General features: G+C 39.9%; 1 protein-coding gene across 1 annotated transcript in view; it reads right to left on the bottom strand.

Annotated features, from left to right (window-relative positions):
* The window catches only part of reck (reversion-inducing-cysteine-rich protein with kazal motifs), a 93250-nt gene that overhangs the window by 29461 nt on the left and 46552 nt on the right, over positions 1-17237 (bottom strand). The window contains exons 3-10 of the mRNA XM_069698105.1: positions 9633-9707; positions 8827-8863; positions 6158-6243; positions 5978-6025; positions 5389-5422; positions 3576-3773; positions 2368-2632; positions 2056-2229 (exon numbers count right to left, since the gene is read on the bottom strand). Coding sequence (XP_069554206.1) covers positions 2056-2229; positions 2368-2632; positions 3576-3773; positions 5389-5422; positions 5978-6025; positions 6158-6243; positions 8827-8863; positions 9633-9707 — 917 coding nt within the window. The remainder of the gene's footprint in view (positions 1-2055; positions 2230-2367; positions 2633-3575; positions 3774-5388; positions 5423-5977; positions 6026-6157; positions 6244-8826; positions 8864-9632; positions 9708-17237) is intronic.

Here is a 17237-nt window from a genome sequence, read left to right as displayed (position 1 = left end):
ATTTCTCCCCTGGGGACCATACTTCATAAATGTTTTTGGACTGTTGGGACTATTTCATCATTCTAAGAACGGTGGGAGGGATTTCTCCCTTTTTTGTGTGTCCGCACCAGGGTAACTTAGAACCTTTTTCGTTCTCATCACTACATATTGGGGGGCTTTTTTAGCTCTTACGACTGCCTAAGCCCCATTTCAATAGGAACTGTCGCGATACACATGTTTAAAACACAGTGAAAACAGTAAGCAGCTACAAACAAAGTTTAGAAAGAGCAGAAGAAAGTTTCACCTGGAGGCACCCAATACTGAGAAATGGGCCGACAACAAATGTGCCGGCTTTATTAAGCTGATACACATCGGAGGAAATACTGCATGACTTCGATTTAACAAAGATACATTTTTAAAAAAGTCGCTCCGTTTATGTGCATCTACGCAGCTGTGTAATGCTATTTGAAGCACCGGAGGTTGTTGTGGATTTTTAATGTAAAGTATGATCGTCAGACTTCAGGCACAACAGGTTCCTGCAAATGTTCCACAATAAAAGCCTTTTGATGTTGGGTTTCTTTCTTATAAAAGGCTAAAGGGCTTTTAGTTTCAAAATACAGGAATTTCTATTGACCCGTAATGCAAAACTGACAATGCAAATGATACCGCATCATAACAAGGCTTCAAGTGAACCAGTTAATACATCTTAAATGTAATTATGGGTATATTTGACCTTTCCATTTGTTTTTATTGGCTCTCTCTCTTCAAACAGGTGAAATATGTTCATGAATTTCAACCGGATCAAGTAAACGGAAAACTGTATAAGTTGCTCCGGTGCGCTGTAGCAACAGTGTGTCATTTCACAGTTCCTACTGGTGGTGCGAATGCAAACAGCAAAAGGCCTTAGAACCTATTTAGTTCTGGGGGAAACTCTCTGGGGGGTAGTTCCGTTCAAGAAATTCATGCCTATATTAGCCTCCTAATAGGGGGGGGATATTGCGTGAAAGAATAAATTGATACGTGTCTGAGTGAGTTACTTTCTGGGTCAGTAAAGTGAACGGTATCTGAAAAACATCCTGTTTTGGACTCCGAATTTGTAATCATGGCATTTTATGACAAGTCAGGGATTTGTTTCTAATTTAAGGTTCAAGAGCTTCTGTTTGTCTTACAACCACACAGAAAGACATAAATGCATATCACACAGTTATTAACCTCATTGGCCCTGAAGTAACACCTCAAGGCCAGCGTTTGTCTTCCATGCTGCTCTCATCTACACAGCTCAGCGTTTGAACCCCTCAGGGGAGAAGAGAGTCATCCAAGGCTCCCCTGGAGCACATCAAAGAAAACTCCCAACAGCCTTGCATGCCATTTGTTTTTCTGAACTTCAAGGCCTACATTATCACAGTGTGCCATTATCATCTAAAACAAAACAAAAATCACCATTTGTCACATGGTTTTATTTGTGAAAAAGAAGTTTAGGGTAAAAATCCATTTAAACTCTCAACCACCACAGCTTAGAATACTTTCACATGTTCTATACTGTAGCCCCATTTTGTTGTCCAGCTACTACCTCATAGCCTCAGTCATGTACAGGCACTTTTTTTGCAAAAACCTTCTACTAGAGTGTTTCCTTTTCAAAAGAGACCAAAGTCTGTTTTGAGTGTTGTGCTTTGTACATTTGTCTGTCCTTTAATTGATGTATTCTTTGTGAGTTTTTGAGGCCATACCAGCCTCAGTATTCAGTAGAGGCTACTTCTTGATCAGTCCCAAGTTTCTGCATTTTGTAATCTGGATAACTTTCCTCTCAGATGAACCTAGTCGCCAAATTTATAACTTGTCTGCTACCCATTACATCAACAAATAGAGTTAGCCTACAGAATTAGCGGTCTGGTGGTTTGCATGAACAGGGTGAACAGGTCAGCCCCTAGCAGAATCAGAACAAAGAGGGGTTCTTGCAAAGTGAACGCCACTAATTAGAACCTAAAAATCTGAATGAAAACAACAGGGTTTCAAAATCATTGGTGCTTGGACCCTTAATAACAATGAAAATCAGAACCAATACAATAGAAGTCTGACCTGTTGTTAAAGTTGGTGCAGTAGGTAAGATCCTTGCAGCCCAGCTGGCAGGGCTCTCTAACATCAGCCAGGCAGTTGATGAGTTCTGTCTCCACCGGGTTGTACTCACAGAGCTGGTCAAAGTCCTGCCACGTCTGGCTACCCCAGTTAGTGCTGATCTCCTGGCACATGTCCCTGTCACAGCAGAGTACAGAGTCTGGGTTACGACAGGAAAAACACATTTCACTTCAAACCGTGCTTGACTTCAGCAGATATGACATCAATGTACTTACTGGCTGCCACCGATGTCATAAGTTAAGCAGGGTGCTGTACCTGCAGAGTGAGGTGTTGGCTTTGGAGCAGCAGTGCAGTTTGGCACAGTCCATCTTGGCGGGATGGGGGGTCTCCTCTTCAGGTGGGGAAGGAGGATGTGCACTTCCCAAAAAGCACTGCCACATGGGCTCCTGAGGGAGGGGCTGGGAGCCACACTCCTTGATCAGACCCTCCATGATCTCGTGCTCTGTGCTCATGGTACGAAGGATTCGCCGGCAAGCCACCTGGCAGTGGGTAGCCTCCGCCCGGTCACAGCAGTACAGACCTTTGACAGTCAGAGAGACATATCAGTGCTGGAAAATATGCCACATCAAGATTAATATAGCTGCCATGACATTGTACGGCATATACTGTGATAGAAAATGTACCCATGTCTCTAGCCTATGTTATTATTCTCAGACATTGTCCAGTGTAATTAAAAAAACATCAAATTCATATTTAACATGGCTCCTTACATGTAAAACCATGTTTTAGATCTTCAGGAAGGTACAAGTTCCAAAATAAAAGTTTCATTCAAAAAGCCCCCCATCTACTGTCTTTCCTAAAACAAGTGAATCAGTCATGAAAGATGAGAACTGTTGGGGTAGCGATTGGTCACTTTCTGTCATTTCACCAGGGCTGTCGGAGTGGTAGATCTGGACCCAAGTCCAACTTTGTAGACCTGAATTTAGCAAAACAAGCCAGTATAACCTGTCAACACCTTGATTTACCTCTCTTTTGCTAATACTTTGGATGGAAAACTCTTAGCATGATCTACCTTCAATAACGCATTCCTGGAAATTGGCTCCCCAGTATGTTGGTACCAATGTCATCATATCCATCATTCACTCCTCTGCTGTCAGACTGAAACTGTCCCAACACATGAAGGTCCACCCCACTATTCATGTATCTCAGTTAAAGGCTGTCTTGATGTTACCTTTACCCGGTGGACTGAGAGGGGTACAGTCCCGAGGAGCAATGTTTGGTTCCTGTCGGGACATTGTAGACGCTTTGTTAGTTTGGAACTTTCCCCACAAGCGTCCCAACAAGCCATGTGGGTCGACCAGAGGAGACCATTGAGGGGGATAGGTTCTGTTAGGATAGTCACACCACCATCTCCCTTCGGCTCCTGTTTGTTCCATTTTTCCTGTTTCCAATGTGTTTCCCTGTCTCTCTCTCTTCGTTTACATGTTGTGCCAAATGAGCTGAACCCACGCAGATGAACTTACTGTCTATAGGGCTGCGGATTGGGTAGGACTTGGTGAAGTTGCTGACGCAGCTGAGCAGCTGGGCGCTGTGACTCTGACAGTAGTCTTTGACAGCATTGATCTGGGACACAGTGGGCGTTGAGTCAGTCCTGAAGATGGCCTGGCAGTACTCCCTGCAGGTGGTGTGACGTCCTGCATAGCTGCAGCATGTGGAGCCCACTGGAGGAGAACACACATACATACACACACGAAAACATAGAGTTTTAACATTGAAACACACAAGAGTAATTTTGTGAGTTTTCAGGTAAGGTAAGGGGTGTTAAAAGCCATTTTAATAGTCGTGGCAGTAAGTGTGTCATCAAACACCATTAGATCTTTTGAGTCAAAAAATAGGAAGTTAACCCTTCATCCTTTTCCCAGTCCGATAAGGGTGTTGTGCTGATAATCTAAAATGATAATCAGTTAAGATGCAGTCTAAAATTGGTACCTATAGAAGATAAACACTAAGGGCCTGATTTACTAAGATGTCAAATAAAAGGTACTAAATTGTGTGTTTATTTCAAAAGTTTGCACATTTATGTTCCACCCATTTTGCGGATGATTTACTGAGAGTAATCATTACTCATATCAGGTGCTAATCGCTCTATTTAAAATGACGGGTGTGTGAAAGGGATACCAGTAATGAAAAAACAACGACCACAAAAGGAAAAGGAAATCTGATTCCATTGAAATTGAGAAATATAGCTTAAATATAACTTGGACAAAGCTCTATATGGGAAGATTATCAGGGAAAAACAAAAAGATGAATAAAATGACTTAATAATAAAACATCGGCAATTAAAACAGCAGGGACGGTGGATGAGATGCCTCCAACAAAAATTAAGCAACAGGTCTGTGATGAGCAGGTGGCTTGGTTTCATTCAGTGCCTTGCGAGTGAAAGGGAAATTATGCGGGACGTCGCATTCAGGACCTTGTACAGCACACCTGAATAACGGGTGGGATTACCGGGCAGTGATACGCTGGAACAACCCAGAGGCAGGGAAATGCTGAGTCACAAGAAGTTCTGTCTTTGCTGGTATTTCGTGGCCGCTCCTTGTTGTTGGCTGTCAATCATCATTCAGTTCATTCAATAACTCAGGAATGTAATTGCTGGACAGATGACATCTCCGAATAATTTCTGCCTCTGACATCAGAAATGTTTACACGGGTATAAAAGCACGTCACTACATATTTTTTTATTTTCTTGCGTCTCCTCACTACAATAAGAGCAACCTAATGTGCGCATCTGGTTAATACGTGCCTTTCAGTCGTACTAAAATACACATGGAATCACTTCTATTTGCATTTCCCCTCCCAGTATTTTGCACATTCAGGTAGAAACACCCAATATAACATAAGCATTCAGGCAAACACGCAAAATGGACAATCTGTGTTAAATTGCACATTTGAAAGATGCAATCCTCACAACACGTCGTTAGTAGATCAGCTTGGACATTTTTTTGCTGGTGGTGTGAAGTTTACACGTGATTTTACACACGCAGTCTTTTAGTAAATCAGGCTCTAAGATTTTATTATCCCAGGTAATGCTGTCTGAAAAACATTGAAACTCAATAGTGATTTTTTTTTTTGTTTACATCCTGCCATATAGGTAACTAGGCTCTGCTACAGTGCAAGAATGACATTGAGAGAGAAAGAATGCAAACACGCCCATCTACTGGTCCAAGAGCAGAGATGTTCTCGTGGGGTTTATTTATGTATGAGCTGGAAGGAGAGATGACGTCGGTGTTTGTAGGTGTTCTTCACTGATCATCTTCTGTGTGAGTCACGACTTACTTTCATTTTTGATGATGCAGCTGTAGAGGGAGTTCTACAGGGAGAAGAGAGAAGCTGTGGTAATAGAGGCAGCTACTGTTAAGTTATCTCACCTCAAAGTATAAACCTAAAAGGCCGGAGACCTGAAGAAGTGAAATATAGAAGCATCTGACATACAAACTACAAAATACACATAGTGCAGCATAAATGTTTTTCTTAATCCTTATAGTTACTTTCACAATCCTGTAACCCCACAGATTAATCTTGGGCCCTCATGTGGGTTCCGCACCACAGGTTCAGAACCAATTCTCTGTCTATTCATTAAGATGAATATATGAGCATTTAATGAAAAATAATGTGGATCTGTCTGTTATCCCTTTTCATACAATTTATTTTTGTTTTCTTTATTTTGCATGTATGATAAAAAGTAGCACTTATGTATCTTTTTATTTCTAACCCTAATATTTATTTGAATAAGAATAAGGCAATTTTTAAATGCACATCATTCTTCTCTTCTTTTTTTTTTTTAGCTTTTTAAATACTTCCAGTCGTGAAATACAGTACACAAGCTGCAGCTACTGAATTACTTCTGTAAAACTCTTTGACTTACCTCTGTGACTTTTTTGCATACTTTTGTTATGTCATTTTTAGATGATGCCTATAGGGGAAAGAAATGAAATCAAAGCATGTGAACTCTGTCATGGAAACACCATGGAAAACACAGCGCATGCGGACCTACAGTCGATTCAACCAAAATAATATTGGGTCAGTCTTTCCTACAGTATCTCACCTGTCTGCATTCTCTGCGACACTCAGCTGAGATAGCCAGCTCACAGCAACCAAGGCCCACCCAACCGTCTGACTTCCTGGATACTCCTGGAGTCAAATCAAACACCAGAGAATTAATACGATGTTATTTATATTTTCATGGGGTTTAGTATTGGTTTAGTATTTAGTATTAGATTTTGATAAATTTATTGGGCTAATACTGGAATCCACTGCGAATACGGTGGTCGTGGTGGAACTTTTGTAATAATGTTTTCATCAGAGCAACATTTTGACGACAAAATCAATAGTATTTGCTTCATCTGCGCTTGCTTAGAATGTTTCAGGCTCATTAGGTATGTTGAGTTTCAAAGACAAATTTGTGTTGTGAAATTGCATTCAGAGAAATTAAGGCAATCGTTAATAGAAGATGGAATGTGGTCACACTTCTGTGCATGGAGAAAAACAAATTTGAGTTCAGTCTGAGAGAATCTGAAGGGGGCTTTTTCCTTAAATGGTTAAACCTTTTCAGACCCCCAAGGCTATCTGGACACCAGTGTTTTGCGGGTGCATAAAGGTATAAATAACAATAACTCCCAGTCTGGATATTATTAGGCTTTTGACAGGTAAACCCGTTCCAAGATCAAGCAGCAGATTCAGGCCTTTGATCCAGTGCTTGCTTAGTGCTCTGCTGTGTTCTGGTCAGGGCCAGCTCTTTTCACAGCTTTAAGAGCTTTACTAGCGAACACATATTTTCCGGCAGCCAGATACACCTCGTCCTCTGTGAGAGTGATTGGCTGACCGAGCCCCTCCTTGATCTCACACTGAAATTCATTCTACATAGCTGTACTGAAATCCTGGGTGTCAAACCTACAAAAAAGGGAGTTTAGGTCGATGACAAATGCCGCATCCTCTCCATCCCTTTTCTTTGCAGACCTCTTGACTGGGGCCTTCCCTGTGGGATCAGAAAGGCCTTGCCAGGTCTGCTCAGATTACCGGTTTGAAACATGGCTTCCAACCATTCCTCATAGCAGTCTTTGGTTTCCCCTCTGCTCCGTGCCCCATAGCAGAGGCTCTGTACTTGGCTTTATTTGCTCTTTTCAGATGAGCTGTGAGCCATGGTTTGTCATTTGGGTAGTACCTTACAGTCTTTGTGGCTATTAGCATACCCTTGCAATACTGGATCGAAGAGGTCACCACTGTGACAGACTGTTCAAGGGAATGGGGTCCTGGATGAGGACCTGCTAGTCTGTACATGTGAAGCAGTCCTATTTTGCCTTGTCTTACTTCAGTTTTTGTCTGGATGTGGGCAGCAACTGACCAGTAAAATGGTCTGCGGTGCCTACAGGTGGTTTCTGGACAGTTCCTTGATGATGCCATAACACAAGTCCAGCTGCTTCTCTCCTCTTAACATATTGCTCACATGTGGGCAGCACAGAGTCCAGTTTACAGGCGTCATAGTCCCCAAGGGAAAAACTTGGGTGCACCTACGTAGGCAGCTTCTATCTTTTCAATATAATGTGCAAATTCGTTCTTTGGCATGGTCTCTGTGAAACACAGTATGCATGCATGGCTGTATTCTTTCCAGGATTGGATGCTCGTGTTTAATTTATTGATCCTTTTCAACAGTGATCTGACATTTGCACAGAGAATAGTCGGGAGAGGTAGTTTTTGTTTGTGCCTCTAAAACTTCCTTCTTATTCCCCCTTGCTTGCTTCTTTTCCTCCTCTGTCGACAGAGCTCATCTCTCCGCTGGAATTGGTGTCCCAATTTGTTTCCCAATTTGCGGTGGTAGAACATCCATTTCTATTTTCCCCTCAGTTGACCTTGAGGAGCTGCTGTCTGGTGTAGGATAGAGCTTGCTTTCCCCTTGTTTCCTCATGTGGGCAATGGCACTGAACTCCCTGACAAAATACATACAATGGCCCAACAAAAAATAAAGTAAAAGCAGCTCATTTTTTGCAGTCCATTTAACCTGAGGCCTGTACATCAGGTTCAACCAACCCAGAATATTTCTTGCCATTATCTGGTTTAACTAATGCTAACAAACGCGATTGCACTAAATGGTCACACAAAGATGGTTAACAGCTCACTACGTCGACCCAGGGTTTCCTAATCCAGGTACAAGTGTGTTCACACAAAAGACGCAGTGTTTGCAGCGTCTCACCAATCACTGATGTGGATGGCAGCAGAGCAGCATATTTTACAAACAAAGAGCAAACTATAATCTATGGGATCTTCAACGATTGGTAATGTAATTTTTTTAAGTGAACTGATTGGTCAGTAGGCATTACTTTTGTACAGTTTAAATCCAATACCTCAAACACAACCTGCTCCGGAGAAGGTTAGCTCTGCAGCATAAGATACTGCAAACTGTAAAACACCTTCGTTGTACTGAAAACCTGGAGTAAAACCTAAGGTTTCCTTGCTAACTGCTAATTCTGTTTCATAGTAACATGTTCCATTTGCTGTTGTTGCTGTGTTTATATAAACTCTTGAAGCGAATCCATAAAATTTAGCCAATCAAACAATCTAACAAACAAACAAAATTGCAATGCTCCCTACCATGATTACACACTTAAGTTAGTTGCTAACTGTATGTGTCTACAAAGTGAGTTGAGCAGAGCTTTTTTAATTAAAGTCATTACTACCACCAAAGTTAGAAATGTTCAAATCCAGCATATACTGCCTTACCTGGAAGTGTGGAGTTGATGCACATCCAGAGTTCATTCTAGAAGACAAAGGATATAAAAGGTTGACATTAGAGGTTATAAAAAACTAACCCCAAGTATTTAGCTGTCACAATCTTTTTAAGCCCAGACTTTCTTTTCTGTATCAAACAATTCCAGTCTTTATTCCTAGTTGTTTTTGCTGGTATACTTATCTTAAATATAGATTAAACATGTGCTCTTGCAGTTTAGGATTCTGCATTGATTGCATCTATCAGCAAGTGAGCTTGCCAAACTCGATCCTAGTTTAGACCCAATCTTGATTTGGTGCAGTAGTGACCTAGCTATCCTTAGTCATATGTTTCTGTTATGTCCCAAACTGACACCATTTTGGATAGTTATATCTAACACCTTTGTCTGGTATAGTCCTGCAGGAAACACTAATAACAACCTACGAGGCTAAGATGACAGCATTCTCAACCTGAATATTAGTTGAAGCACTGGGTGGAGGTAATGTCCCAACTAAAGGCAACCATTTCTTTCATATTTTGAAACATCAATACATTGTAGCATTTGCTCCCCAACCCCCTACCTCCTCACCCCAAATTAATCTGGAAAGTGACAATTGTGTTTATCCTATTTTGGAGTATTCAGTACCATTGTTTGCACACAATATTTGAAAATCATGAAAATTCTTCAAATAATATTTGAGGTGTAAATTCAGTGAGAGACCATATCTATCCACAACAAACATCAACCCATTTGGGATAATAAGAGTAATAGTAAAAGTAATAAGAGTAAGTGCAACTATCATAAGGGAAATGGACTCACCATAGACTCTGGGCAGTAACCAGGTAACCGCTGCAGGAGATGCTTCAGCCGTGACTCACTCTTTATAGTGGCGAGCTGCAGGATAAAAGTGAACAACCAGAATTAATATAGCACATTCCAAATCATGATTGAATTATGTAAAAACATTTGACTTGACTGGCTTTGAACTATTTTACATTAACGGATTACAGAGGGTGTAATACAGTGAACCCTCGCTATAACGCGGTTCACCTTTCACGGTCTCGCTGCTTCACGGATTTGCATCGTGCATTGAAATCACATTACGACTATATGTAACGTAGATATATTTAATGTCCAGTTCTATCTATTTCAATTGTAAAATAAAGGTACTAGATTTCGATGGAAACTGTATTGATTTGGATTCCGGTTGCTGGGGATCTTTGATGCTAAAAAAAAGTACAGGATGGAAAGTGAGATTCATTTCTGTTTCTCCTCCTATAAAAACAGGATTTACATTTGGAGTGTGTTACATTGACAAACTGACTTGAAGAGCCTTGTTGTTGCTATTTTACACCTGCAAATTTCATGTTGATCTTCGAACATTTCAGTAACAAATTACATTTACTTGTGTTGCTGTTATGAGTGGTGATAGATATCATATCGTATTTTGTCTCATCAATGTATAGCATGGGTGTTGAGTATCTGAAGTCACCTTAATGTGTTTTCTGAATCAGTTTAGGAAACCAGGAAAAAGATCATCAATGTGTGCACATTACCATTGGGAAATGTGAGCAGAAATTTAACAGCATATCTAGAAATGCTCTTCGAACCCTATTGGGACTTTAACGTGAAAATGGACAGAGGGACAGGCCTAGGAAAAACACAAAGTCTGACTACCGTGCATACCCAAACTCCATCAGGCTATGCATCTCACTGAGTTGTGAAAGTCTGACACGCCTACGGTTTTGGGCCCCAAAAAAAAAATCACTATTTGTGTCTATGTAAAAAAAAAAAAATCCAGGAAGTAACTCGAGCGCACTTGCAAAGCATTCTGGGAAAAGCAGTTTTTTAAACTTTTGAACAAAACGGGTTTAAAAATTATCCAGAAAATACAGAAATTTAATGTTCTGTTGATAAATTGATGAATAATTGAATTGAATTTGTTGTAAATTTGCTTGTATCTGTATAAATATATATATATTCTTTACTTTTAAGTCTATTTTCCTATCCACAAATGGAAATGCTTATGTATCATGCAACATGTTTTTGTTTTGCAATTGCACTGTAAAATTTTGTAATGTAAGAAAACTTAACAAGAAAGGAAATATAGTGATTATATAGTTTGTGTAGGTCGGTGCTGAACAATAAAGCATCTGGAGCTTGGAGGCTACATCCCGACTCCCGTATTCATTCGAATGGAATTTGGCTTATTGCTAAACTGTGTACCTCCTCACACACACACACAAGGAGAGCAGTAAAACTTCTCTGTCTCTTCTGCTTCTCCTTCTCTCTTCTGCCTGGTATGCAGATGTTTAGTTATTCCTGTGACTTCTTTATTGATAATGGTACATGTAATAAATGTAGTCCTTTCAGGGTTTTGGAGGAGAGGTTCAATCAGTCCAAATCGCGTAAAAACTGTATCCCCGGCCATTGGACCACACCTGTATTTAAACACATTAGAGTGCCCTTTTAGTTGCACTGTTCACGCTTGCCTCATTGAGAGAATTCTTTACTCATGTTAACAACCATCTAAAAAGACATGAAACCATCTGTTGTATGTTTGATAAGTGCTCCTTTCAAGCAAATATTTATGCAATATATCAATCTCACAAGAACACAAAACACATAACATACACACTGAATGATTTCAAAGCTGAAATTGTCAAAAATGACACTGCAGATTCACTAAATTGTACTTTGGAAGATGCATGCTTTACAGAGAGGGATCCGTTACTTAATAATGTTGAATTCGAAGATGGGGCACTGTGCTCAAAACCAGAAGACTTGTTGAAAGTTATAGAGTAGAAATTGGCATTTGTTTTACTAAAATTGGAAAACTGTTTCCATGTTCCAAGCTCTGCTATTGATGAGCTGGTAAGCAAGTTGCAGTATTTGATTAGTTCTGCCTTGGTGCCTGTATCTAACAACATTCTTGCTGATTTCTTCAATAAACATAACCTGCAGATTGACCAATTGCTCATCAAAGAGTTAGGTAATGCAGTTTGTTCATCTAACCCTCTGTCAAAAGCTTCAGGAAGGGATGGACCTTTAGCTACTTCTTATAAGCGGAAGCAGTATTATAAAATTTATTTCAATATTGTTGAACCAGTTCAGTATATACTTGAAGCAGGGGCAAAAAAGTTTTCAGTATGTTCCTTTGCTGAAGTTTTTACATCAACTGCTTAATCAGAAGGATGTGCTTAGCAAGGTTGTTGAAAAGAGAAGACTGCAACAGATAGTCAGTGACCATAGACATTACAGATTTTCTGAAGATGGACAGTACATCAAGAATAATGATTTTCTCTCAGGGGATGAATTGAAAATTGCGATTTGCTTATACATTGATGATTTTGAGGTTTGCAACCCTCTTGGTACTTCGCGGAACACACACAAACTCTGTGCTGTGTATTGGATTTTGGGAAATTTAACTCCGGGTAGCCATTCCTCTATGGCCTCAATATACCGGCCTCTTTTATATAAAAGTGATGATGTCAAAATATTTGAGCCACTACTCCAAGACTTTGTTACCCTTGAGCAGCAAGGTGTTTTTGTCGCACAGCTAGGCAGATTTGTGAAGGGGACACTTCAGTGTGGTCTCAGACAACCTTGCAGCACATGAAATAGCTGGCTTTGTTGAAAGTTTCTCAGGCCAATATTTCTGTAGGTTTTGCACAGCTCAGCAGGAAGAAACTCAGGTCAAAGAAGTTAAGTCAGGTGCATTTACTCGCAGAAACAAAGAACTTCATCAAATCCATGTAAACAGTGCGCAGCAAAAGGAGGTTGCATTTTTGGCGTGAAAACAGGATGTATTTTCACAGAGAGACTTGCCCACTTCAGTGTGATATCAGGGTATCCCCCAGATGTTGTCCATGATCTGTCATTCACTCTGTTATTTACTCACATGGCTTTTCCTATCATAGCTATGCTGATGACACCCAACTGATCCTCTCTTTTCCCCGATCTGAAACACAGGCACGAATCTCTGCCTGTCTGACTGACATCTCTCAGTGGATGTCAGCACACCACCTGAAAATTAACCTTGACAAGACTGAACTACTTTCCTTCCAGGGAAAGACTCTCCCACCCACGACCTGACTACTGCCTTTGACAACTCCGTGTTAGCCCCGACCCTGACTGCGAGGAACCTCTGTGACACTCGACAGTCAACTCTCCCTTACTGCCAACATTACCTCATCAACACGTTCCTGTAGATACATGCTGCGCAACATCAGGAGAATACGTCCACTTCTCACTCAGATGCGGCGCAGGTTCTGGTCCAGGTTCTGGTCCAGGCTCTGGTCATCTCACACCTAGACTATTGTAACTCCCTCCTGGCAGGAGTGCCATTCGTCCTCTGCAGCTCATCCAGAATGCCGCAGCTCGACTGGTCTTTAACCTCCCGAAATTCACTCCCACTACTCCGCTCCTCCGCTCCCTTCACTGGTTACCAGTAGCCGCCCGCATCCGTTTCAAAACATTGGTACTTGCGTATCGCGCTGCGAACAGATCGGGTCCAGTCTACATCCAGGATGCTCTGCATCTGCCAATCGGCTTGTCGCTTCCTCACTGCGAGCTAAACACTCAACAAAATCACGACTGTTTGCTGTCCTGGCTACTAAATGGTGGAATGAGCTCCCCAATGACATCAGGACAGCAGAAAGTCTATACATCTTCTGCCACAAACTTAAAAACCCACCTCTTCCGACTATACCTTAAAGGTAGCACTTTAGTAGCGCTTAAAATGGCACTTTAAGCTTAAAATTTTACTTTCCTGATTCTTGTTGTTCTGGGTCTGTACCCTCATGGTTGAATGCACTTATTGTAAGTCGCTTTGGATAAAAGCGTCAGCTAAATGAAATGTAATGTAAAATGTAATAATCTTTTTGAGGGCATAGTCCCTGTTGAGCTTGTACTGTGCTTTGGTGTGCTTATTTCCAAAAAGTTGTTTACACTTGATGACCTAAATAATCAAATTACAAATTTCAATACAGGTGGGGTGACAAAAAAAATTGCCCTCATTTAGTGCCACATAATTTTGTATGTCACAAAACAATTAGTGGCAACGTGGACGAAAACTGGTCTTTGCTCAGGTTATTACCATTTATGATTGGGCAGTTGATGCCTGAAGATGAGCCAGCTTGGAAAGTGATTCTTGACTTGAAAGCTGTTATTGAGCTGGCTGTTGCACCTGTCCATTGTGAGGAGTCTGTGGCATATTTAGAATATAAAATCTCAGAGCACAGACAGAGATGCAAAGAAGTATTTACAGATCAGAGACTCCTGCCAAAACATTAATTTCTGGAGCATTATCCAGAAATGATAAAGCTGTTTGGCCCAATTGTGATGATTTGAACCATCCATTTTGTGACCAAGCACAGTTTTTTCCAACAGGTTGACAGACACACAAAGTGTTTCAAGAACATCACACTGTCCTTGGCGAATAAGCACCAGCTGATGATTAGCTATCACATGCACACAAAGAGTAATGAGAAATCAGCCTTTGATGTGACACACGTCTCGACAGTTACAGTAGATGCCATGAAAGAGGACATAGTGCTTCACCTATGTCAGAAATACCCTGATCTCACAACAGTCACTCTAGCACAGAGTGCCTCCAGCAATGGCATAGAATACAGAAATGGAATGATTATTGTGCATGGATCAGTATACATCAAATTTCTGGAGTGAAATATTGTGGAGTTAAACAAAGAGTTTGATTTTGGGAGTTTATTTTCTAAGTTAGACTACAGCTTGTGTTCAGTGTTACTCTCTGGTGGGGTGATTTTTTTGGTGTTCATTCGTGAGTGTTGAGGAACATGATTCAACACTACTCCCGGTGTTTACTACACAGCTTTGTTGCCGTATTAGCATTTCCCAGGATGCCTTAGTTATTTCTTTGTAACTTTTAAGAATAAAGCAACCAAATTAAATCCAAGTGATGGACAGAAATTATATTTAGTTTTGTTAAAACATGATGTTTGTTTTTATTTCAATGAAGACATAATGATGAATAAAATGGGGCTATCATTCAAAACCATAAGTGTACAAGGCAGTAACGTAACATATACTAATCAAAGTAGCACTAATAGTGGTTAGTTTGCAACTTGTTATACAAAGATTTCATGCAGCATTAATTGTTGCACACTACATTTAATCACACTGCATCTAATTGTTAAATATAAATTTGTTATCAGTCTTATCTAAAACTTTTATAGTGTGATGAAATTTTAACTCCTTGAATGTCAAACAATACACACTTTTAAGTGTCGACTTAGCACTGAAAAGAGTTCACATTCAAACAACTCAAGATTAAAGTAAAATGTACTCTTCGTGGGAGTTGAGTTTTAACTAAAGATTCAGGTTCAACTTCTGAAAAGTGTTAAAAATCAATTCCAAGAAAAGACTTACTTTCACTCTGCTTGAGAGTGTATTCGATGGTCTCACATGTACAAGCAAAAAGAGTTGATTTGAACTCAGAAAGAGTTTATTCCAAAGATGCGAATTTGCTGTGTAGGTGGACTGCCTGATTTTTCAGCGATACTTCAAATGTGCATATTGAAAAACACATTGATATGTAGAAAATTATCTTTATGGTACAGAGAGCACTACGGGGTTCTTTTCAGTCCGAGTCCAAAAATGAAGTCTGACATTCTTGAAGGTTTGGCATCACAAATCATCAAATACAAAGCCTATCCCTCAAATCCTGAATTTGATGCAGTGGCTGAAGCACTAATGAAGAAGCACCCATGTTTAAGGGAGCAAGGCTCTGTTACTGGCTTCTATGGATGGAAGATCAGTTTGAAATATAAAATGTCTAACTACTGCACAAAGCTGTGAAACATTGGATGTTCAAAGCTGAATGTCAATTCCGTCAAGTGATCAACACACATCTCCAAATCAAGTGAAGAAACTGAGAAGAGCAGATGTAAACTACTGTCCAGAGTATCCAACAGGAAAAAACAAAGAGATCCTAGAGCAGGAGAGGCTGTCACTATTGTCTGAGGTGGAAAAGAACAACAACCAACAGGTGATTAAGGAGAAAATGGAAAGGACATTTGCTCACATTTGCATGAGGTGATTGAAGACAAGCCCTTCATTGCAGAGTTTAAAAGGTGGCACCTCAGGACACAATGAGCACGTCTTGTACATTATTATTGATACTAATTGCATATTCATGTCTACATGAAATGGAGAAAGTTGATTTCATTTTCTACCATGAAGACACATTTTCACTATGTACTGTATACCTGTCAATGATATGGAGTTTTCAAATTGACCTTTTATGTTAAAGCCTGATCAGTTTGTCTTTGTCTGTGAGTGTATGTTAATGATGATCATTTGAGTCATTATCATGACTGTTTCCTGAATATGATGGGGACCCATTTCACTCTGACATCACTAGCCATTCCTAGGACACTGCACCCAAAAAACATTTGCAATAGGTAATTTTTTTGAAACAGATGACTGGGACTTTTGGATTGCAGTCATTGTTTCTTATTTTGACAATGTAAATGTATATGCAGTATTGCTTAGATTATCATTATGCTATGAAATGATTTGAGAATGATAACAAATAACTTGTGTTAATTATCAAAAACATTACATTGGGTGTTTCTTATCTAAGTGTAGAACTTCTACCCCAAATGAATGTGCATTACACCACCTTGTAGCCAAGCACTGCCTTTAAAAAAAAAAAGGCATGAAAAAGCAACTGTGACACATTTCTAGTGTAAATTTGCTGCACAATGCAATAATATAACATCTTATACATATTTCCCTTTTTCTTTGCTGCAGAATGACTCCATTGAAACAAGAAGAGACTGCATACTGAAAGTACTAATTGTTTACCTCAACGAAGAACCTGAAAACCTCATAAAGGAGTATGTTGTAAGTATTTGGCCACTGCTTCCCACAGATTTACACTCCAGAGACTGCAAAATGAGATTACTGTTCATACTTTCATACTGGTGTGACAGTTTGGCTTCTTTTTAATAGTCTTTGGACAAAAGAGACAATGTCTCAGCTCTATCAGACTTTTGATACATGCACAATACTTGTTAGAAAATCAGTGCATTGATTGTTTGGATCCAAATTTAAGATTTTTTGACAACAAGAAAAACATAGAACATTGCTACACGTATCTTTTAACACAGCCACAGAAAGAAAGATAATGACCATGCTTGCGTAGTAAAAATCCTTTCTTACTAACACTAAAGCAGTTTCCAGAATGTTTTTTGAAGGTATAATATTTTGGATGGAGCAATTTAGTTTCCCAAATGTAATTTTCTGTAAAGCTTGTTTCATTTCTGCTGTTGACAACTGATATTAAGATACCAACAGCAGTTAATGTCAACACTAGAACAGCTACACCGGATGTATTAGAGTTTTGGTAATCTGGGAACTCTATTTAGCCTAAAATAATAA

Source organism: Brachyistius frenatus, unplaced genomic scaffold, assembly GCF_029030835.1.
Source record: "Brachyistius frenatus isolate BFR_SWC_R1_liver_20210118 unplaced genomic scaffold, ASM2903083v1 Contig_25, whole genome shotgun sequence".
In the NCBI taxonomy this organism is placed as follows: domain Eukaryota; kingdom Metazoa; phylum Chordata; class Actinopteri; family Embiotocidae; genus Brachyistius; species Brachyistius frenatus.
Note: the sequence above shows the minus strand (reverse complement) of the source record. Positions and strands in the feature narration are given on the sequence as shown.